Genomic DNA, 24779 nt, shown 5'->3' on the forward strand with positions numbered 1-24779 from the left:
CTTATTAACAATTCCATAAGGTAGACCATACCTAGCATTTTTTTTAAAGAACAAATTTATTGAGGTATAATTGTTCAGTGTTTTCCTTTGTTTTCATCAAGTTAATAAACCTTTCTTCTCGTGATATTTTTAATGCAAACATACCAAATAATCAGATGAATTCATTCATAATGAACTATACCTGGTTTACAAACACAAAGGAAAAATATTTTGCTTCTTCTATTCTCAATCGTATTTGAGATTTAAAATGATTTGCTAATACATTATGAATTTGCTCTGAATTTTACTAGAAAATAATCCTTTTAATGATTAGCTATATGATTATAAGGTCCTATAAATTCAATTTCATTTAGAAACATTTCAGTATTTGGCTTCCAATAATTGTTTGTAAACTTCTGAAAGAGAAATTATTTTTACATAAAACATACAACTAAAATTACTCATATGTTATCACATTCTGTAAGGCACCATCTGTTAAAACTATCAGTTTGAGTATGTTTTAAAATACTTCAATTTTTAAAAACTACCAAGATGAAATATGGAGTTTTTGTGGTCACAAATTCTTTTCAAATTTTTTAAATTGTTGAAACCACTTTTTGAGTTGCAAATATTTGATGCTGTTACTGTACTAATGTCAAAAAGTATGCATAGGAAACAAAATAAAAGCAAGAACCCTTTGGGAGAAATGAATCAGTTACAATGAATCAACTCACCATTAGACCATTAAAATTTGTTGAAATATATACAATAAAATGCAAATATTAATGTACAGCTTCATAAATTTTGAAATGTGTATACACTCATGTAGCCATCACCCAAATCAAGGTATCAAATATTTTAACTTTTTCTTGTTCACCTATTTCACCCATCTCCCTACCTCCCCTCTCCTACGGTAACCATCAGTCTGTTCTGTGTTTGAGTCTATTTCAATTTTGATAATTTGTTTTGTTTTTTAGATTCCACATGTAAGTGAAATCATTCAGTTTTTGTCCTCTGACTTATTTCATGTAGCATTCACCTACCCTCTAGGTCCATCCATGCCACAAATAGCAAGATTTCTTTCTATTTTTATGACTAATATTTCATTGTATATATGTACCACATTTTCCTTATCCATTCATCTATAGATGAGCATTTACGTTGTTTCCATATTTTGGCTATCGCAAGTAATGCTGTGATAAACAGGAATGTACGTATTTTTTCAGGTTAGTGACTTTTTCTTCATGTGAATTCCCAGAAGTGGGTCTTACGGTATTTCTATTTTTAGTTTTTTGACAAACCTCTGTACTGCTTTCTTAGTGGCTGCACCAATTTGCAATCCCACCAGCAGTGTATAAGGGTTCCCTTTTCTCTACATCCTTGCCAACACTTGTTATTTCTTGTTTTGCTGATACTAGCCATTTTAACTTGCTGTGAGAATCTATCTCATAGTTTGCATTTCCCCAATGATTAGTGATACTGAGCATCTTTTCATGTGTTGGTTGGCCATCTGCATGTCTTCTTTGGTAAAAATGTCTTCATGTCCTCTGCCCATTCTTTCACTTTTTTTTTTTTTTTTTTTGGTGTTGAGTTTTATGAGTTCTTTATATGTTTTGGATATAAACCCTTTATCAGATATATCATTTGCAAATATTCTCCCATAAAGTAAGTTGCCTTTTCATTTTACTAATGGTTTCCTGCGCTGTGCAGATTATTGGTCTTGTGTGTTCCCCCTTGTTTACTTTTGTTTTTGTTTCCCATGCGTGGGGAGACTTAACAAGATAGAAGTTACTAATGCTGATTTTCCAGAGTTTGCTGCCTTTGTTTTCTTCTAGGAGTTTTATGATTTCACATCTTATATTTAGGTTTTTAATTCATTTTGAATTTATTTTTGTGTATAAGACAGTGATAGTTTCGTTTGAGTGCATCTGTCCAGTTTTCCCAGCATCATTTATTGAAAAGACTGTCATACTCTTGCTTCCTTTGTCACATATTAATCTTATACACAGGGTTTATTTCTAGGTTTTCTATTCTGTTCCACTTGTTTATCTGTTCTTGTGCCAGTACTATACTGTGTTAATTATTATAGCTTTGTAGTATAAGTTTAAAATCAAGTAGTACAATAGTCCCAGCTTTGTTGTTTCTCCAAATTGCTTGGACTACTTAGGATATTGTGTGGTTCCATACAAATTTTAGGATTGTTTGCTCTAGTTCAGTGAAAATGCCATTGGTATTTTGGCAGAGGGTGCACTGAATCTGTAGATGCTTTGGGCAGTGCGGCTATTTAAACTATTTAAAATCTTTCTAACCATGAGCATGGAATAGCTTTCCATTTATTTGTTTCTTATTTAACTTCTTTCATCACTGTGTAGTTTTCAGAGACTCGGTCTTTCACTTTAGTAAAATTTACTCATAACTATTTTTTTCTTTTTGATGAAATTGTAAATGGGATTGATTACTTAATTTCTCTTTCTGGTAGTTCATTTTTTGTATATAGAAACATGACAGATTTCTTTACACTGATTTTATATCCTGCAATTTCACTGAATTCATTTATTAATCCTAGAAGTCTTTTGGTTGAGTCTTTAAGGTTTTCTATATATGGTATCATGTCATCTGCAAATAGTGAGTTTTACTTCTTCCTTACCAATTTGGATGCCTTTTCTTTTTCTTGCCTGACTGCCATGGCTAGGACTTCCAGTATTTTGTTGAACAAAGGTGGTGGGAGTGGGCACCCTTGTCTTGTGCCAGATCTTAGAGGAAATGCTTTCAGCTTTTTGCCACTGAATATGAGGTTAGCTGTGGCTTTGTCATATATGGACTTTATTATGTTGATGTCTCCTCTATACCCATTTTGTTTTTATTATGAATGGATGCTGAATTTTGTCAAATGCTTTTTCAGCATCAATTGAGATGACCATATGGTTTTTATCCTTCCTTTTGTTAATGTGCTGTGTCACACTGACTGATTTGTGGAAACTGGACCATCCTTGCATCCATGGAATAAATCGCAACTGGTTACAGTGAATGATTCCTTGAGTGTATTTTTGAATTCAGTTTGCTAATGTTCTGTTGATGACTTTTACGTCTATGTTCATTGGGGATATTGCTCTGGAATTTATTTTTTCTAATGTGTTTGGTTTTGTTACCAGGTGATGCTGGCCTCATACAATGAATGTGGAAGCTTTCCTTCCTGTTCAGTTTTTTGGGATAGTCTTGAGGACAGGTGTTAAGTCTTCTTTAAATGCTTGGTAGAATTCTCCTGTGAAGCCATCAAGTCCTGAACTCTTGTTCAGAATTTTTTGATTACTACTTCAATTTTGTTACTAGTAATTGGTCTGTTCAGATTATCTTTCTTCCTTGTTCAGTTTTGGAAGATTGCCTGTTTCTAGGAATTTATCCATTTCTTACAGATTGTCCAATTTGTTGGCATGTAATTTTTCATAGTAATCTCTTGTAGTTGATTGTGTTTCTGTGGTTAGTTGTAACATCGCTTCTTTCATTTCTGATTGTATTTGAGTTCTCTTTTTTCTTGATGAGTCTAGTTAAGAGTTTACCAATTCTGTTTAAAAGCACCAACTTTTAGTTTCATTGATCCTTTGCATTGCCTTTTTAGTTTCTATTTCATTTATTTCTGCTGTAATCTTTATCATTTCCTTCATTCTACTAATTTGGGACTTTCTTTTTCTAGATCTTTTAGGTGTAGGTTTAGTTTGAGATTTTTCTTGTTTCTTAATATCTGTAACACTATAAACTTCCCTCTTAGAACTGCTTTTGCTGCATCCCAAAGTCTTTGCATTGTTTTTTATTTCTATTTTCATTATTCTCCAAGTATTTTTTTATTTCCTCTATAACCTCCTCATTGACCCATTGGTTATTTGAGTAGTATTACTGTTTAGCCTCCATGTGTTTGTGTTTTTTCCAGTTTGTTTCCTGTAATTGATTTCCAATTTCATAGTGCTATGGTCAGAAAAGGCACTTGGTATGAATCAACTCACCATTAGACCAATTTTTAAAAAGTTACCTTTTGAAAATCTTTACCCAAAATGTGAAAAAGATATCCTAAAATCTGCATTTATCCTTGGAGGGGCCCATTCTCTATTAAAATACTTTTTCAGAAAGTTTTGATAGTTCATCAATTTTCATTTGGGAAAGGTCAAATATATTAATAAAATTTGTATTATTTACCTTAGTGCTCTTAATAATATTCAAGAAAAATCAAAGACATATGTGCAATTCATAAAATTTTCCCTTTTACTGAGTACTATTGGCTTGCAGCTACAAACAACGAAAACAACTTATCAACATCCCTCATATCCAGGTTTGGATCTGGTCTTGTTAAAATTTTGATATTGTGTCCATCATGGATTATTTTGCATTAATTTTTATTTTTAAAAATATTTAATGAAAACATTATTTATCTGACTACTAAATTTTTTGGAGCTCCCTAAATCTGTGTCAGAGGTGAGGACCTCATTTACCTCACCCTAGTTCAGGCCCTGGCTGGGATGCTATGGGTGGGGGACAGTGGAAAGTAAGGATGGTAACCTAGAGAAGTAAATTCTTAATTACTGTTACAGTCATACTGTCAAAAAATGACAAATTATAAAATATGGCTATATTATTAGAAATGCAGAGATAAAATACTAGATCAGATTTTTAAAATGACTGTCTCTAAAGGGTTAAATGGAAAAAGTGGGGCAGGTGAACCACTGTTTTTATGATGAACATTCTAGTATGAATTTTTAACTTTTGATAAAAAAGAAACTAATTTTACAGTTGAAACTCTCAAGTATCTGAAAAAGTTACAAAGCAAAAGCAACAAAAACATAAAAACAAAAATGAAAACCTTAGAAATTCTTTACTGATAGCCCCGTGTAGTCTTTGAGAAATAGAGACTAGAGGTAGTTTGTCTTTTCATTAATGAAATAAAAGAAACCTCTTTTTTACATATTTATGTATATGTTTGAATTGAGAAAAGAATATTCAGAGGAAGAGAGAAGAACAACATAAAGCCATCCTGAAGGGACTTCTGTGTATACCTACTGTACCTGATACTTGGAGTAAGGTAGTTATCTTACTGGATTATAATTGTTTCATGTTTACCTGTCCACTTTGAGGTGCACACTTTGAAATTTTTACCATCTTAAAGATAGGAAAATAATTTTACTAATCTTTAGTCTCAATATACATTTTCCTAGAACATGCTATCAAGTGTTTCCTAATAGCTAAGGAAGGAAGTAAAGAAAGAGAAAGCCATTTGTACCAACCTCCTCTCTCTTACCTCCTACTTTGTTTTAATGAAACTACACTAACCACCATACTGGAGGGGAAGAGTCAAGGTATATACAGTTAGGAAGCAAAAGCCATAGAATATTGCAGCGTATAGAATACACATAGTAGCAGAACAGACATAGTTTTACAAGCCACTATGTAATATGAATTTCAAATACAATCCAATATATGAAAAGATTAATTTTCAAAGAGGAAAAATAAAAGTACACAAATGAAGAGTGATTAACAAGAGAATATTATTTGAGCATGGAAATACTGATTCCATTACAATGTACCTGATCAAAATCTTGAACATTAACTCAAGCTATTCACCTAGCACATGTGTAATTCAAGTGAACACCTGGATCTATTCAAGGGACTATCCATATCACATATATAAATGAAAGAAATATGCAGACCAGGATTGTTCTGTGGCCTTCCATTCAATATGGCTTCTTTTAATTCTACTTACGGCGTGCTAATTTTTACCATAAAGTTTTTTCTCTTAACGAAAAATAAATAAATTTGGTTTATGTATGAAAAGGCTGCTTTCATTTGACACAGATGAAACAGTTTAATCAAAAGAGAATGAGTTCGATCTAAGATTCTAGTCAACTATAAATGAGATCAGGAAAGAGTCAATGGATATTATGAAACTATGGATTCAAGATTTTTTTTTCATGTTCATGTCCAAACAACTGAAAAATGAAGCAGTAAAACTGTAGATACATAATAATTACCCAAACTGAAATGCACAAAGGAAAAAAAAGTGTGTGGGTGTGTTGGGGGAGTTGTTGAAATCTAGAAGAAGACATCTAAGAACAAGGACTAACATAAAATGGTATAACATATATGAAATTGGAATCCCAGAATTATAAGATACAAGAGAGTTCAGGAAAGAACAACCAAGATATATGCCAAAAATAAATAATGCACAAATAAACATCTAAATGAACAAACCAGACTTAGACACATTATGTTCAAACTGATGAGAAGAAAGATAAAAATAAAATTGTGAGGACAACCAAAGAAAATTGACACTACGCATATATAGAAACAAAGATAAAAATTAATGTAAGACATCTCCTCAGAAAATATGTAAGCCAAGAGACAAGAAAATCAATTTTTTAAAACTGTTCAAAGAAAACAAACAAAACTATCAACCCAGAATTCTATACTCACCAAAAAAATCTTTCAAAAATGAAAAATAAAGGTTTTTTTCAATGAAAAAAGCATGAAAGAATTACCAATGGATCTGCAACATGAGCTATATCAAAGGAAGTTGTTTAGGCAAAAGGAATGTGATAACAGACAGAAACAGCTACAAAAAGAAATGAAGAACACTGGAAATGGTAAAAATAAAGATGGATATAAAATCACTTTCTAAAGTTTTTAAATGCTCTAAAAATAACTAAAGCAAAAACAGTATCATTGTATTCTGATTTCACAAAAGTAACATATATGTTAAGAATAGGAAAAAAAACACAAATTAATATCAGGAATGAAAGAGATGATATACCAATTCCTTAAAAATCACAAACTATCAAAACTCACTCAAGAATAAACAGATAGCCAAAAAATCCTCTATTAGAGAAATGTATTTGTAGTAAAAAAAACTTTACAAACAAAAGAAAACTGCACTAACAAAAGAAAGCCACTTGGAGGAAGGCTGTTAATTCTGCTTAGGTTTTACTTATTCACTGTACAAGACAGAAACGCTGTTCCAAAGATAAATGCTGAAACTGCCTCACTTTATTATACTCAGAAAGAGACAAGCAATATTAAGCAATATTTTAAAAATCGACATTAAAAAAGCAGGAATTGAGCAAAACTATTTCTATACTCATCCATTAGACCACCCAGTAATAACATTTAGATGTAACCCTGAGCATTCAAGATAGTTAAAACATATTTAATGTGTTAAAAATATTTGTAACTTAAAAATTAAATCATTCTGATTGCCCAGAAAATAAACTCATCTGGACAGATTAATTTCCCAATGTGTCAAATGTTTTAAGTTTTATTGGTTTCAGGATTTTTGAATCATAAATTTATTTCCATCACTCACTAGTTCAACTTAATAAGCAAGTAAAATATGTGGTGTCTTTGTCAAAACAAAACCACCTTACAATTTTGTTTCAGATTAGATATTTTTATATTTAATGAAAACAAAAAACAAAATCTCAAGTTTTCTTCTGATAGCATGACAATAATTGCTATGATGTATGCACACTGAACTGAAATGTTTTAAAAATCACACCAACAATACTTTAAAAAGTATAAACCTTTAAGGCATGAAATAAAACAAAATTTACCTCAGACACATGTTCTTGTTCCTTAGTGGGCGCTTCACTTTTTAATCTTGAAAACAAAATAAGCATTAAATATTTTCTTTTATATTTAAAATGGAACAATAATGAAACTTCTCTTTTGCATACTTAAAATAATTTAAATGTAAATCTAAACTGATGAGCATTTTATACCATAATATTAAATACTATTTTAAGTAAATAGTATTTTAAGGTAAAAATAAAATGCAAGAGAAAAAACAGTAGCTTCAATGAATGTGCTAAATAAATGAATACAGCATGTGTTTCCTTCTCTAAAAGCGAGTGCACTTAAAAAATGTTAAGTACAATTTAAAATAAAAAACATAACACATTAGTAAAAGTTCCAAAAATAATTACTCTTTAAAGTATAAAAGCAGGCATATATATGCTTAATATATATATATATATATAATGTGCATCATATTTACTATTATAGGACTCAAAAAGTGAGAGAAGATAAATGTTTTTATATATTGTGAAATTTAATACAGCATGCCATTTGAACATATATTACAGTTAGCTAATTCTAGAGGTGGAAAATCACAGAAGTAATTTAGAATTTTGAAGGATATATTCCCTTAAAAGCCTTCATAAGCACAGCTCAAATATTAACTACAATTTTTTAACTTCTTGATTACAAAAAAATACTAATTGTAACTAACTACAACATTGACAAAGACATATGTTATCTATAAAATCTTTAAAACAATCAATTAAATATAAAAGCTAGCTTTTCCAAAGGATCTATGTTCTAGAAACTGCTCGTGACTAAATATTATTTGCTGATATTAAATTCAATTTTAATCTGCATAAGTAGGGTTGCCTACCTGATCTAAAATGCTATTAATAAAAAGTTAAGTGATCCATAATTTTATGAAGGCTTAATTTAACAGCTATACATAAGAATACTTTCAACATAAGCATTAACTGTACTGGCATTTTGTCAAGGACAAAAATGAAGACATCTAGTAGGATAGAAATGTCAACCATCCTAAGACCACTCTCCTGGTTACCTGGTTAGTCAGTGAAATATAGAGTTGGCAAATACCCCTCTTCTTTATCCATTCTCTGAGAGCATACTGAAAAAATTAGGTCTATAAATGCTAATGCTTTACTAGGCATTAATAATAATTTAACTGTGTAAAATTACTTATCTATTTTAGTAAATACAAGAAATTGCTAAAAATTTAAAATAGAGTATGTCCTTTCTTGTAGAGGCACTATAATGGTAGTGTTTATAATAACTTACAACTAATTTGCAAAACAAATTTAAATGAATAAAACTTGTACAAATATTTGACAAAATGCATAAATGTCCATCAAAGATTTTGTAATTCTCTTAAGTATTATGAACAATACTGATAAAGATTAAATAAGATCAAGTGTACAGTACAACTTCATTGCTTTAATGATTTACATGGGAAAAGAACAGTGTTAAGAATAACATAGAAAGCAGTAAGAAAATATGAAAAGTTAGTCTGAAAAAACAAAAATAGATATTGGATTAATGAAGTTTTAAAATAAATTTGTGTATTACAATTGATTTATGTTTCTAAGCATTTAAAAATTTTTAAAGCAGTTTAAAAAAACTGCAACAAAATGGTCACAAAGTAGGTTAAAAGTATTTTATAAAAGAATTTTTCTTCCTAGCTTATTGTTGAAAATGTTGCCAAAGACTGACCTTAAATTCTTACAAAAGAAACATTACCATGCTAATCATTTTCATAAATGGCACCTCTAATAGATTGACTTTATGCAACAATTAAAATGAAAGCTATTAAGCCTGTATTATTGCTGGCATTTCAACTGGGGAAGCTGAGTCCTCTTAATATCTCGGCAAGGGAGGCTGGTAACAGAAGTTTCTATTACTCTTCATTTTAATGGTTAAGAAACTGGTAGATAAGAACAAAATAAGTTATTAAATAATTAGCATTAAGGGGCCTATGATCCCAATCTTGTTTTGTGGTTTTAACCATACTGGTATTCTGTTTAAGGGACAAAACTGTAATTACCAGTGACAATAAGAAAAAGAAGTCTTAAAAATTAGAAGAGTACATTATATAAAATTTCACTGAGTTATAAATTCATCAGTAAAATGTATACTGCAATTTTATAACTACAAAAGCATACTTTAACAAATTTTAATGCAACTAATGCATCATTAACACTTTAGGAAAAGAAAAAAATGTTCTTACCTGTAATTTTTACTCATTAAAGATACCTGCTGAAATAGTCATCATTTGAGATACTCAATTGCTTGGCAGAAGACAGTGAAATTTGCTAAGCTCAAAGTTCCAAGCTAATGACCTGCCATTAAGTAATTACACTTTTCACCTGGGAATGTTGTAATTTTTTAAAATAGAAAAATGTAGTATAGCACTTATAACAAACACTAGTTAATATTTCAGTATAAAGAGAAAAGGATGATTAACTGGTGATGATTTGAAATAATCATTAGAGATCAAGACTGCAAGTAATTTTTATTCTGTATATAAACATGCTGAAATAGATCTTTCTGATAAAGGATAATCCTTGCCCTCTCAAGTTTAAATTGAAATAAATGCCCCTATTTGCACTTTTCTGCAGATCACATAACGAATCCAAGGCTACATGTAAAATGAATACTTTGGGACAATTACATTACTGTGCTATTTTGAGGTTTCCTTCATACTATAAACATACCATGGAGTAAGGGGTGACCTATATGGGGGAAAATGTTCAGATTCATTTCAGCCAGGCCACATTCCTTCCTTCCAATAACATTTAAAAGCCAAAAATTTCAAAATTGATTTCCAAAATACAATCTCCAATTTAAGAATATTTGTAAGCATACTAAAAAGCTGAAAAGAGGTTGTACAATAAGTAAAGTCAACCAGGTTTCAAGAGCTTCCACTCAGACATTCCATGGTTGAGTTACAATCTTTACTAACAACTGAGAAAAGCAGATTTCTAGAAAATCATTTCAAAAGTCTATGGAGGATAAGCCATTTTAATACTGTTAACTAGCACAATTACATTTTTCAGAAACCTAGTAGTATTGGATAAGTAGTCAAGATTAACTGGGATGAATGTCTAGTAATAATAAAAAGTTTTCTTCTAAAAAGGGACCCTATAGGCTCTAAAGGAGCCTTCTAAACAGAATTATACACTAGTTTTTGACAAGGGTGTTCACAGTTTTTAGACAGGGAAAGTCATAAATACACTAAATTTTGACATTATGGAACTGTATGAGGTGAAACTGAAACACTGTAATAAAATGCCATCCACTCCACAGTCTGGAAGAATGCACTGCAAGACTGTGACCTGTAAGCCAAAATTACAAATCATCACAATGCAGATTGACTGCCATCAAACCTTTCAATGGTGAGATTTCATTGGTAAGTAGTTCCAAGGGTCATCAGTAATAACACTGACAGCTGAGACAGCCGCTGGAACAATGCTAACACTGACTGTGGTATTAGCAGTGGCAGCTGGAGCAGCAATGGCAGCAATGTGCATTTACTGAGTGACTAGTTTTTGTCAGGCCAGTGCTGACTAATTTTAATTATTTAACTAAATAATTTGAATTATTTAATAACTGAACTGATTTCATTTCCATACATTATCTCTATTTCTTACAGCTGTATTTCCTTGCCACTCAAGGCAGACATGTAGGGGTCCTATTTGCTCCCTTGTTTACCTTTCACTGGTGAGGAAGCTCAGGCTCAGCAAGGTCAAGTCATGTTTTCAGGCTACTAAGCTAGTCAGATAGACAACTAGGATGTAAACCTAGTACTGCTGTATTTCAAAGCTGCACTCCTTTCACAACATCATATTTCACAGTGGTATGGATAAAGGTATTTTCCAGTGTGCAGGACTGAAAACAGTATGTTCCTGTATTTCAATAAATGACATAGAAATGGAGATGTACAGTACTCTTTCCAATTTTGTAGATGAGAATAAGCTATTTCAGGTGCTCAATTTCCAAAGAAACTACGTAAGACTGCAAAGGATCTCAAATTCAGAGAAAAATTGACTATGTGATGCTGCAGAAGGATCTCAGAATCAGAGAGGTGATGATGCACAGTGTGGTCAGAATAAGGCAGTATAATTTAGGGGAAAATGCTATTTATAATACTTTTTAAAAAATATCTATGACTAAAATGAACCTAGGAACATTCGTAGACATTCCCTAAAAATATAAACTTAGTTGAGCTTTAGACATCAAAAATCTAAGTACGATTAATATGTTTTTCAATAATAGCTCTAAAGAAAGATACACTGGGTTAGTAAAAGAAAGTTAACAGAAATGATTGTGAAAGTGGTATGGGAAGGTTAGAATGAAGAATAGGATGAAGATTAAGAAAATTTGACCTGAATAAAATGCAGTCAGAAATAAAACCATGAGTAGTAGTAATATAATAATAATAGTAACTTTATACACATATAGTGCTTTACACTGGTACATATACTGCTTCGAATATGCCATCACTTTCTAAGCACTATATATATATATATATATTAACTCATTTAATTCCCTCAACATTTTATGAGCAGGCTGCATTTACAAATGAGGTAATGGGGCACAGAGGTCTGATAATTCACCCAAAGTCACACGTGTCCTAGTAAACAGTAGGGTAAGAACTCCAAACTAGGCAATTAACTACACAGTGTACCCCCTTTAATCACTATACCACAGTTTTCTTTTAAGGATCTGACAGGGTTTAATGTGAGCTGGGTGTAAAGTCTCCTAATCTTAGTATCAGGAAGACCACTTAACACTGTTTAAGCAGGAAGTAAAACTTTTACTTCCTTACAATGTAAGAAACTCCTTAACTGACAATAAAAGGTTGGAAATAATAATAAAGAAGAGTATGTGAAAAAAATAAAAAAAAGACCGGGGGATCACGGGAAGATGGCGGTGTGAGTAGTCCAGTGGAAATCTCCTCCCAAAAACATACATATTTATGAAAATACAATAAATACAACTATTCCTAAAACAGACACCAGTGGATACAGTACAACAGCCAGGACACATCTACATCTCTGAGAACTCAACATCACACGAACGGGGTAAGAAACAAGCCGCGGCCAGGTGGGACCTGAACGCTCCCCGACCCCAGAACCCGGCTGGAAGGGAGGAGTCGGAACGGGGAGGGACTGAAAGCCCAGGATTGCTAAACAACCAGCTCTAGAAATCTGCACCTGGAGCACAGACACAAGGTGCAAGGGGTGTTGGATATTAGAGAAATGGAAAAGTAAAACCTGCGGGCAGGTCCCCGCAACCGGCGCCCCTGAGACAAAAGAAAAGCGAGTACTTTTAGCAAGTCTTAAAGAGACAGGGACCCCACAGCTGGACGATGTCATCCCGGCACACTTAGCAAGCAGCTGGGAATCCCAGGGAACTTTAGGGCACCCTAACCCCTTGGGTGGCAGTGCAGCTCTGAAGCCCTCAAGGCACTAAGCAGCCTGCCAGTCGTTCCCCCAACTGGCGCGGACCCCGACACACTGGCCCAGTAGTGGGACAGTGACAGAGCGCACCAGGGGCGGTGGTGACCGAGCAGTCCAGGAGCAGCCCACACATGCCAGTGGCAGTGATGCCAGAGGAGCCTGGGAGAGGTCCACGCAAGCCTGCAGCAGCAGTAACTGAGTGGCCAAGGAGCAGCCCGCACATGCCAGCGGCGGAAGCGCTAGAGGGGCACGGGAGAGGCCCACGTGCACCTGCAGTAGTGCCAGAGGGAGCAGCCGTGCTCCCAGCAGCTGACCAGAATCTCAGCCCAACGCACAGCTGCCCAGGACAGACCCAAAGGCCACTGCTGGCACACAGCTGCCCAGCAGGGGCGCCGCTATTGCAGAAGAGCACACCTGGCATACCTGCCACGCCCCACAGGGATCCATGAAGCTCTGACAGAGACCCCGCCCACAGCAGCTAAGGGGATTAACCCAGTGGCTGCTCCAGGAGTGCGGGTAACCAACACAGGCAGCGGAGGAGGGCAAGGCATCCAGCAAGCAGGAAAGCACTTTCTTCTCCCAGCTGACACACCCACAACCTGTCTACAGCCACCATTATCACCATGAAAAGGCAAAAAAATTTAGTCCAGTCCAAAATTGTTCAGACAATCCCTGAGAGAGGATCTGCAGAGACAGACCAAACCAGTACTCCCTGAAAAAGAATTAAAAAAAAAAATCATAAACATGCTGACAGAGCTGCAGAGAAATATACAAGAGCTAAGGGATGACGTCTGGAAGGAGATTACAGAAATGAAACAATCTGTAGGATTTATAAGCAGAATGGGTTACATGCAAGAGGCCATTGATAGAATAGAAACCAGAGAACAGGAACTCATAGAAGCTGACGCAGAGAGAGATGAAAGGATCTCCAGGAATGAAACAATATTAAGAGAACTATGTGACCAATCCAAAAGGAACAATATCCGCATTATAGGGGTACCAGAGGAAGAAGAGACAGAAAAAGGGATAGAAAGTGTCTTTGAAGAAATAATTGCTGAGAACTTCCCCAAACTGGGGGAGGAAATAGTTGCTCACACTACGGAAGCACACAGAACAACACGCTAGAACAGATGGATCTAGTAGACATCTATAGAACTCTACATCCAAAAGCAACAGGATACACATTCTTCTCAGGTGCACATGGAACATTCCCCAGAATAGACCACATACTAGGCCACAAAAAGAGCCTCAGTAAATTCAAAAAGATTGAAATCCTACCAACCAACTTTTCAGACCACAAAGGTATAAAACTAGAAATAAATTCTACAAAGAAAGCAAAAAGGCTCACAAACACATGGAGGCTTAACAACATGCTCCTAAATAATCAATGGATCAACGACCAAATTAAAATGGAGATCCAGCAATATATGGAAACAAATGACAACAACAACACAAAGCCCCAACTTCTGTGGGACGCAGCAAAAGCAGTATTAAGAGGAAAGTATATAGGAATACAGGCATATTTAAAGAAGGAAAAATAATCCCAAATAGTCTAATGTCACATTTATCAAAATTGGAAAAAGAAGAACAAATGAGGCCTAAGATCAGCAGAAGGATGGACATAATAAAGATCAGAGAAGCAATAAATAAAATTGAGAAGAATAAAACAATAGAAAAAATCAATGAAACCAAGAGCTGGTTCTTCGTGAAAATAAACAAAATAGATAAGCCTCTAGCCAGACTTATTAAGAGAGAAAGAGAGTCAACACACATCAACAGAATCAGAAACAAGAAAGGAAAAATCACGACGGACACCACAGAAATACAAAGAATTAATAGAGGATACTATGAAAACCTATATGCCAACAAGCTGGAAAACATAGAAGAAATGGACAACTTCCTAGAAAAATACAACCTCCCAAGACTGACCAAGGAAGAAACACAAAAGTTAAACAAACCAATTACAAGCAAAGAAATTGAAATGGTAATCAAAAAACTACCCAAGAACAAAACCCCAGGGCTGGACGGATTTACCTTTTAATTTTATCAGACACACAGAGAAGACATAATACCCATTCTCCTTAAAGTTTTCCAAAAAATAGAAGAGGGGGGAATACTCCCAAACTCATTCTATGAAGCCAACATCACCCTAATACCAAAACCAGGCAAAGATCTCAGCAAAAAAGTAAACTACAGACCAATATCTCTGATGAACGTAGATGCAAAAATACTCAACAAAATATCAGCAAACCAAATTCAAAAATACATCAAAAGGATCATACACCATGACAGAGTGGGATTCATCCCAGGGATGCAAGGATGGAACAACACTCGAAAATCCATCAACGTCATCCACCACATCAACAAAAAGAACGAAAAACCACATGATCATCTCCACATATGCTGAAAAAGCATTCGACAAAATTCAACATCCGTTCATGATAAAAACTCTCCACAAAATCGGTATAGAGGGCAAGTACTGCAACATAATAAAGGCCATTTATGATAAACCCACAGCTAACATCATACTGAACAGTGAGAAGCTGAAAGCTTTTCCTCTGAGATCGGGAACAAGACAGGGATGCCCACTCTCCCCACTGTTATTTAACATAGTACTGGAGGACCTAGCCATGGCAATTAGACAAAACAAAGAAATACAAGGAATCCAGATTGGTAAAGAAGAAGTTAAACTGTCACTATTGCAGATGACATGATATTGTACATAAAAAACCCTAAAGACTCCACTCCAAAACTACTAGAAATGATATCAGAATATAGCAAAGTTGCAGGATACAAAATTAATACACAGAAATCTGTGGCTTTCCTATACACTAACAATGAACTAATAGAAAGAGAAATCAGGAAAACAATTCCATTCACAATAGCATCAAAAAGAATAAAATACCTAGGAATAAACCTAACCAAGGAAGTGAAAGACCTATACCCTGAAAACTACAAGACACTCTTAAGCGAAATTAAAGAGGACACTAACAAATGGGAACTCATCCCATGCTCCTGGCTTGGAAGAATTAATATAATCAAAATAGCCATCCTGCCAAAGCAATATACAGATTCAATGCAATCCCCATCAAATTACCAACAGCATTCTTCAATGAACTGGAACAAATAGTTCAAAAATTCATACAGAACCACCAAAGGCCCCAAATAGCCAAAGGAACCCTGAGAAGGAAGAATAAAGTGGGGAGGATCTCGCTCACCGACCTCAAGCTCTACTACAAAGCCATAGTAATCAAGACAATTCGGTACTGGCACAAGAACAGAGTCAGAGACCAGTGGAACAGACTAGAGAGCCCTGATATTAACCCAACCATATATGGTCAATTAATATATGATAAAAGAGCCATGGACATACAATGGGGAAATGACAGTCTCTTCAACAGATGGTGCTGGCAAAATTGGACAGCTACATGTAAGAGAATGAAACTGGATCACTGTCTAACCCCATACACAAAAGTAAATTTGAAATAGATCAAAGACCTGAATGTAAGTCATGAAACCATAAAACTCTTAGAAAAAAACATAGGCAAAAATCTCATGGACATAAACATGAGTGACTTCTTCATGAACATATCTCCCAGGCAAGGGAAGCAAAAGCAAAAATGAACAAGTGGGACTATATCAAGCTGAAAAGCTTCTGTACAGCAAAGGACACCATCAAAGAACAAAAAGGTATCCTACAGTATGGGAGAATATATTCATAAATGACAGATTCGATAAAGGGTTGACATCCAAAATATATAAAGAGCTCACACCTCAACAAACAAAAAGCAAATAATCCAATTAAAAAATGGGCAGGGGAGCTGAATAGACAGTTGTCTAAAGAAGAAATTCAGATGGTGAACAGACACATGAAAAGGTGCTCCACATCGCTTGTCATCAGAGAAATGCAAATTAAAACCACAATGAGATATCACCTCACACCAGTAAGGATCGCCATCATCAAAAAGACAAACACAACAAATGTTGGTGAGGTTGTGGAGAAGGGGGAACCCTCCTACACTGCTGGTGGGAATGTAAATTAGTTCAACCACTGTGGAAAACAGTATGGAGGTTCCTCAAAATGCTCTAAATAGAAATACCATTTGACCCAGGAATTCCACTTCTAGGAATTTACCCTAAGAATGCAGCACTACAGTTTGAAAAAGACAGATGCATCCCTATGTTTACCGCTGCACTATTTACAACAGCCAAGATATGGAAGCAACCTAAATGTCCATCAGTAGATGAATGGATAAAGAAGAGGTGGTACATATACACAATGGAATATTCCTCGGCCATAAGAAGGAAACAGATCCTACCATTTACAACAACATGGATGGAGCTAGAGGGTATTATGCTCAGTGAAATAAGCCAGGCAGAGAAAGACAAGTACAAAATGATTTCACTCATAAGTGGAGTATAAGAGCAAAGGAAAACTGAAGGAACAGAACAGCAGCAGAATCATAGAACCCAAGAATGGACTAACAGTTACCAAAGGGAAAGGGACTGGGGAGGATGGGTGGGAAGGGAGGGATAAGGGCGGGGAAAAAGAAAGGGGGCATTACGATTAGCTAGTATGGTTAGGGGCAGCACAGGGAGGGCTGTGCAACACAGAGAAGACAAGTAATGATTTTACAGCATCTTACTATGCTGAAGGATAGTGACTGTGAAGGGGTATGCTGGGGGGACTTGGTGAAGGGGGGAGCCTAGTAAACATAATATTCTTCATGGAATTGTAGATTAATGATACCAAAATAAAGATAAATAAATAAAAAGACTGAAAAGCTAAGCATAAAGAGTTACAGTGAGGAGCTAGAAATAAATATGAGATATTATTAAGCATCTTAGCGGGAAATCATGTAAAGTAACTGGTAATACCCTCCAACAAAAACATCCCCTGTTGCTACAGTCAGAGGCAGAATGAACTAATAACTGGCTTGTCACTGTTACGTATTTCTTAGATTTTATAAACATACTAATGAGGATACTGGCTTTTTAGTATAAATTCTACAAATATGAAAATTCACATTGCTAGCATCCAGTTACATATTCCACCTTACAAATGATTCACAAATATGAATGAAATGCCTAGGAGTACATCTTTGTCAAACAAGTGACTTTTTTTTCCAAATTCAGAAAGTCTGAAGAATGATTCCTCTAGATCAGCATTCTACACACTTATTATATGGAGATTTATGCCAAGAAGTTAGTAACTATTGAAGGAAAATTCCAAGGCCAAATAAACATTCTTAGACATTCACAGGCCACATACAGCATGAAAAACCCCACAGTAAAGAAAAGATTTAGCTTTAACTTGCCTTTCCTAAACTTGCCTAATCATAAAAATTTTTTCCCTCAGAAAATTTATAAATAAATTATGGACATTAGTTTGAGAAACACTGACTTAGTTACCTTCTTTTATAGAAATGTAAGAATTATTTTTACAAGAGTATAATGTAGAGTTGAACATGACATTTAATTTTTTCAGAGTCAAGAGAGTCCCTCTTGTTGCTACTGGGGATAAGGATATGTAGCATTCTAAACTTATCTTCTCATAGGAATAAATAATGACATATAGGTATAGTCAATATTGAATAACAGAATCCCGGAACTCTAGAACAAGTTAGCACTCACATTTTAGAAAGAGGGTAACTGAGGCTCAAAGGACATCATTCTAGTGTTCCTCCCACATCATTGGCCATTCCTTCTTAGCTTCCTTTGCCAATTCCTTTTTCTCTCCCTAATCCTTTATTATTAAATTCCCCAGACCTTCCTTTTGACTTTTCTCCATCTTTACTGCATCCCTTGGTGATTTCATCAAGTTCCAGGACTTTTTTGACGAATTTTCATTTTGGGACAATTGTATACTCACACATGTAGCTGTAAGAAATATATACAGGGATTCAATGTATCCTTTGTCTAGTTTCCCCCAATGACAACATTTTACTAAATAATAGTACAAAATCATAACCAGGATATTGACAGTAATACAGTACATTAACCTTTTTTCAGATTTCCCTAATGTTTGCTTGTATTCATTCCCATGATACATAAAAATGTTAAATGATATTTACAGCCTGGAAGACTTCCCTAAATTTCTACAGGTGAATGACTATGACATCTCCACTTGATGTCAACACGTATCTCAAACTAAAACATGTCTCAAAGTCCTCATCTTCCCTCCCAAATCTGTTTTTTTTTTTTAGTCTCCCCCATCTGAGTTAGTATCAATGCCATCTTTCCAGTTGCTCAGACAAATAACTGTGGAATCACCCTTAGTACTTTCTCTTATACCTCACATCCAAACCATCAACAAATTCAAAATATTTGCAAAATCAAACCTCCTACACTTATACTGTTAGCAGCCTAGCCTAGCCTAAGACTACCTGAATTATTATTACTAGAGACCTCTAACTAATCTCCCTGATTCTGCCCTTGGTCTTCTACAGTTTATTTTCTAAACAGGGGCTGGAATAATATAAACAATTTTTTATATTTAAGTTTTTTGTTAATTGCGGGTTTTTTATTGAGGTTATGCAATACTACTATATTCAAAATCCTCTAATGGCTTCTCTCATGTAAGCCAAATTCCTTACAACAATCTCTAAGTTTCCATACACATGGCCTACATTACCTCACAGGGTCCGTCTCCTATTATTCTCCCTCTTGCTCACTCATTTGCAGCCAAACCAACCAAGGACCTCATCCTGGGTTCTTACTCAAATGTGATCTCTCAGTGAGGCCTCCCCTAACCACCAAATTTTAACTGGCAGCCTCTGAACTGCCACACTGTTCTTCTTATCTACCTACCCTACTTAATTTTCTCCATAGTACTGACCACAATCTAACATACTATATATTTTATTTACTTTTTATTGTCTTCCTTACTAAAATGAAAGCTCCATGAAAGCAGAGAGTTCAGTATTTTTCTAGCACATAGATCAGTGTCAGGCAGGCACAAAGCAGGTGTTCAAGAAAGAGTCACTGAATAAATAAGTAAGGCCCAAAGAAGCCAGGTGTTTTGCCAAAATGTAAGAAGAACATGGCAAGATTTCAAGTCTCTGTAGTTTAGGAGTAATTTTTTCCAAGAATGGTGATGGACTCAAACTAAACCAATCTCACTTTTTATTCAGTGGTAACCAGAAGCACACAGGCATGAAATGGCAATTTCTGGTCAGGTGAATAAACTATTTAGAATAACTTGATGGTTAAGGAGGGATCCGACTCAAGCTAAAACTCATTATTACAAAATTAAAATTCAACCAACTGCCTATAAAAAGCAAGTTTTGTACTAACTGCCTTAAATGTTCTATTAAAAAATTTTTAAAAACGAAGTTACATGCAATAGAACTTTAAAGGGTATGCACTTGGTAATATGATACAATAGAGTCCTAAAGAAGAGCACAAGGTAGTACTCTACATTATTATATCAAGAATGTAGTTGATCATGTTTTTGAACTACAACCAAGGTAGAGCAAATATCTGTAAATGAAAAAGGAACTTAGGTTAAAAACGGAAAGAAGCTGTTGTTTCTGGGAAAAACATAAAAGTATTTTAAAAAGTTGAGTAGAGAGAGGGTAAATGACAATACTTCCTAGAGTCAAATAAGGAAATAACAATTAGCATATCACCAGTATGTACTCTTACCAAGAAATAAAGTAACTTTCAGAGCTTTTGGAAAAATCATTCATTTATAGTAGAAATTTAAAATTAATGGATTCAACTGTTTTGATTATTAATTGCAAGGAACACATTACAGAATAAGTAGTTATCTAAATTAGATTTAAATGATTCAAAGTAAACCTGAAGAAGTTCTCATTTTAGAATAAAAAAATACTTTTTGAGTCTTAGTTTCAGAGACTGTCTATCCTTATGGCAACTAAAATCACAAAAGGCATTTTGCTCTTTAAATTTCAAGAAATTGATATAGTAAAGTGACCTTACAATTGTGCCAGAGGAGAAAACGCAAGATGTACTAAGTAGCTGTCAGTCTGCAGGCTGAAATAATAAGGCTTCTATATAACAATTAAAGCAGTGCTCCTATTTATATGATCAAATCTACAGCTTTCATGTTAATTCTTTATTAGTAAATAATTCCTGAGGCACTTAAATAATACATTTTTCATTGAAAGAAAATAATAGCATCAAAACTGTTTAGTAGATCTATATTCAATAGCTGAAGTGAATGCCAAATTTTAAAAAATATACATACATATGTGGAGATATATATATGATAGAAACAAGTGCATTATTGGCCCCCATATTTTTTAATGCTACCTTTTACCCAAAAGGACTGAACTAATGGCTAAGTAGGTATTATGTAGTAGATGTACAAATATGTAACTTTAAAACTTGTTTTAAGGTCTGCCAGAAGAGGCTTTGCCAATTCTTTACACCTTAGAACTCAAAATTATTAAGATAATATGAATGATAATATTTCTGAAATAAGCAGAGAATATAATAATGGCTAATGGGCTCAACCACAGCCAAATTAAAAAGCTAGAAATAGGCAGCTAGGGGGAATCTGTAGAGAATTCTAGGAAATCCCTTAGAGCTCTTAACAAAACAAAGCAAACACTAAGTAACAGTTTTAAAGAAAAGAATATACAAATAGATACCATAAAATAGACATCAATAAATCTGGAGAACATAAAACCAGGCAACCAAAACAAATTTTTTAAATAAAAAATCTGAGAATTGGAGGGGAGCCAAGATGGCGGCGTGAGTAGAGCAGTGGAAATCTCCTCCCAAAAACACATAGAGCTATGAAAATATAACAAAGAAAAATCTTCCTAAAATAGAGACCACAGGACACAGGACAACATCCAGACCACATCCACACCTGCAAGAACCCAGCGCCTTGTGAAGGGGGTAAGATACAAGCCCCAGCCCGGCGGGACCCGAGCGCCCCTCCCCCCGGCTCCCGGCGGGTGGAGAGAAACCGGAGCAGTTTTTTTTTTTGGCGAGCGCTTTTTGGAAGCCTTAGAGGGACGGGCCCCCGTTGCTGGGGAGGCAGGGTGGCGGGACCGGTGAGGAGGTGCCTGGGAACGGCGCCGGAGGACAAAGAATATCCCGCGTTTCTCCCTGCGAGACCTGGGGGCGGGTGCCTGAGAACAGTGCCTGAGGACGGAGGAGGTCGCGCGTTTTTCCCCCTTTTTTTTTTTTCTCTTTTTGGCAAGCGCTTTTTGGAAGCCTTGAAGGGACGGGGACCCCAGTGCTAGGGAGGCACGGTGGCGGGACTGGTGAGCGGGTGGCTGGGACCGGCGCCTGAGGACAAAGAATATCCCCCGTTTTTCCCTGCGGGACCGGTGGGCGGGTGCCTGAGACCGGCACTTGAGGACAGAGGAAATCGCGCGTTTTTCCCCTTTTTTTTTTTTCTCTTTTCTGCGAGTGCTTTTTGGAAGCCTAAAAGGGACAGGGACCCCGGTGCTAGGGAGGCAGGGCGGCGGGACTGGTGAGCGGGTGCCTGGGACCGGCACCTGAGGACAAAGAATATCCCGCATTTTTCCCTGTGGGACCGGTGGGTGGGTGCCTGAGACCAGCACCTGAGGACGGAAGAAATCGCACGTTTTTCCCCTTTTTTTTTCTCTCTTTTTGCCAAGTGCTTTTTGGAAGCCTTGAAGGGACAGGGACCCCGGTGCTAGGGAGGCAGGGCGGCGGGACTGGTGAGCGGGTGCGTGGGACCAGTGCCTGAGGACCAAGAATATTGAGCGTTCCTTCCCTGCGGGACCGGTGGGTGGGTGCTTTTTGGAAGCCTTGAAAGGACAGGGACCCTGGTGCTAGGGAGACAGGGCAGCAGGACCAGTGCGCAGGTGCCTGGGACCGGCACCTGAGGAAAAAAAAAAAAATCGTGTGTTTTTTCTTTTTTTTTTCCTTTCTGTTCCCTCTCTCATTGTTGCTGTTGTTGTTTTGGTTTGGAGAGTGCTTTTTGGAAATCTTAAAGGGGCAGGACAGGTCACTTAGACCAGAAGCAGGGAATCTGGGGATCTCTGGGCACTCTAACCCCCTGGGCAGCAGGGAGCACAGAGGCCCCTTACGGAGATAAATAGTCTCCTGGCTGCTCCCCCTCTAACGGGGCTCCACCATTTTGGAGGAACAGCCCCAGCCAGGCCAAGCCCACAGCAACAGTGGAGATAAACCCCAAAGCAACTGGGCAGGAAGCAGAAGCCCTGTCTGCGCACAGCTGCCCAGCACAAGCCACTAGAGGTCGCTATTCTCCCAGGAAAAGGCTACAAACCAACAAGAAGGGAAGCTCTTCCAGCGGTCACTTGTACCAGCTCTGCAGACTATCTCTATCACCATGAAAAGGCAAAACTACAGGCAGACAAAGATCACAGAGACAACACCTGAGAAGGAGACAGACCTAACTAGTCCTCCTGAAAAAGAATTCAAAATAAAAATCATGAACATGCTGACAGAGATGCAGAAAAAAATGCAAGAGCAATGGGATGAGATGCAGAGAAAAATGCAAGAGCAGTGGGATGAGATGCAGAGAAAAATGCAAGAGCAGTGGGATGAAGTCCGGAAGGAGATCACAGATGTCAGGAAAGAGATCACAGAAGTGAAACAATCCCTGGAAGGATTTATAAGCAGAATGGATAAGATGCAAGAGGCCATTGAAGGAATAGAAGCCAGAGAACAGGAACGTATAGAAGCTGACATAGAGAGAGATAAAAGGATCTCCAGGAATGAAACAACACTAAGAGAAATATGTGACCAATACAAAAGGAAAAACATTCGTATTATAGGGATACCAGAAGAGGAAGAAAGAGGAAAAGGGATAGAAAGTGTCTTTGAAGAAATAATTGCTGAAAACTTCCCCAAACTGGGGGAGGAAATAATCGAACAGACCATGGAATTATACAGAACCCCCAACAGAAAGGATCCAAGGAGGACAACACCAAGACACATAATAATTAAAATGGCAAGGATCAAGGACAAGGAAAGAGTTTTAAAGGCAGCTAGAGAGAAAAAGGTCACCTATAAAGGAAAACCAATCAGGCTAACATCAGACTTCTCAACAGAAACCCTACAGGCCAGAAGAGAATGGCATGATATACTTAATGCAATGAAACAGAAGGGCCTTGAACCAAGGATACTGTATCCAGCACGACTATCATTTAAATATGATGGTGGGATCAAACAATTCCCAGACAAGCAAAAGCTGAGGGAATTTGCTTCCCACAAACCACCTCTACAGGGCATCCTACAGGGACTGCTCTAGATGGGAGCACCCCTAAAAAGAGCACAGAACAAAACACACAACATATGAAGAAGGGAGGAGGAGGAATAAGAAGGGAGAGAAGAAAAGACTCTCCAGACAGTGTATATAACAGCTCAATAAGCGAGCTAAGTTAGGCAGTAAGATACTAAAGAAGCTAACCTTGAACCTTTGGTAACCACGAATCTAAAGCCTGCAATGGCAATAAGTACATATCTTTCAATAGTCACCCTAAATGTAAATGGACTTAATGCACCAATCAAAAGACATAGAGTAATAGAATGGATAAAAAAGCAAGACCCATCTATATGCTGCTTACAAGAAACTCACCTTAAACCCAAAGATAAGCATAGACTAAAAGTCAAGGGATGGAAAAACATATTTCAGGCAAACAACAGTGAGAAGAAAGCAGGGGTTGCAGTACTAATATCAGACAAAATAGACTTCAAAACAAAGAAAGTAACAAGAGATAAAGAAGGCCACTACATAATGATAAAGGGCTTAGTCCAACAAGAGGATATAACCATTCTAAATATATATGCACC

General features: G+C 36.1%; 1 protein-coding gene across 7 annotated transcripts in view; it reads right to left on the reverse strand.

Moving 5' to 3' along the window:
- ZNF280D (zinc finger protein 280D) overlaps nucleotides 1–24779 on the reverse strand; it is a 296039-nt gene that overhangs the window by 15404 nt on the left and 255856 nt on the right. For all 7 annotated transcript variants that reach the window (XM_037020971.2, XM_037020969.2, XM_037020976.2 and 4 more), the window contains one exon: nucleotides 7569–7614. In XM_037020971.2, the coding sequence (XP_036876866.2) occupies nucleotides 7569–7614 (46 nt within the window). The remainder of the gene's footprint in view (nucleotides 1–7568; nucleotides 7615–24779) is intronic.

The sequence above is a fragment of the Manis javanica genome, chromosome 8 (assembly GCF_040802235.1).
Source record: "Manis javanica isolate MJ-LG chromosome 8, MJ_LKY, whole genome shotgun sequence".
In the NCBI taxonomy this organism is placed as follows: domain Eukaryota; kingdom Metazoa; phylum Chordata; class Mammalia; order Pholidota; family Manidae; genus Manis; species Manis javanica.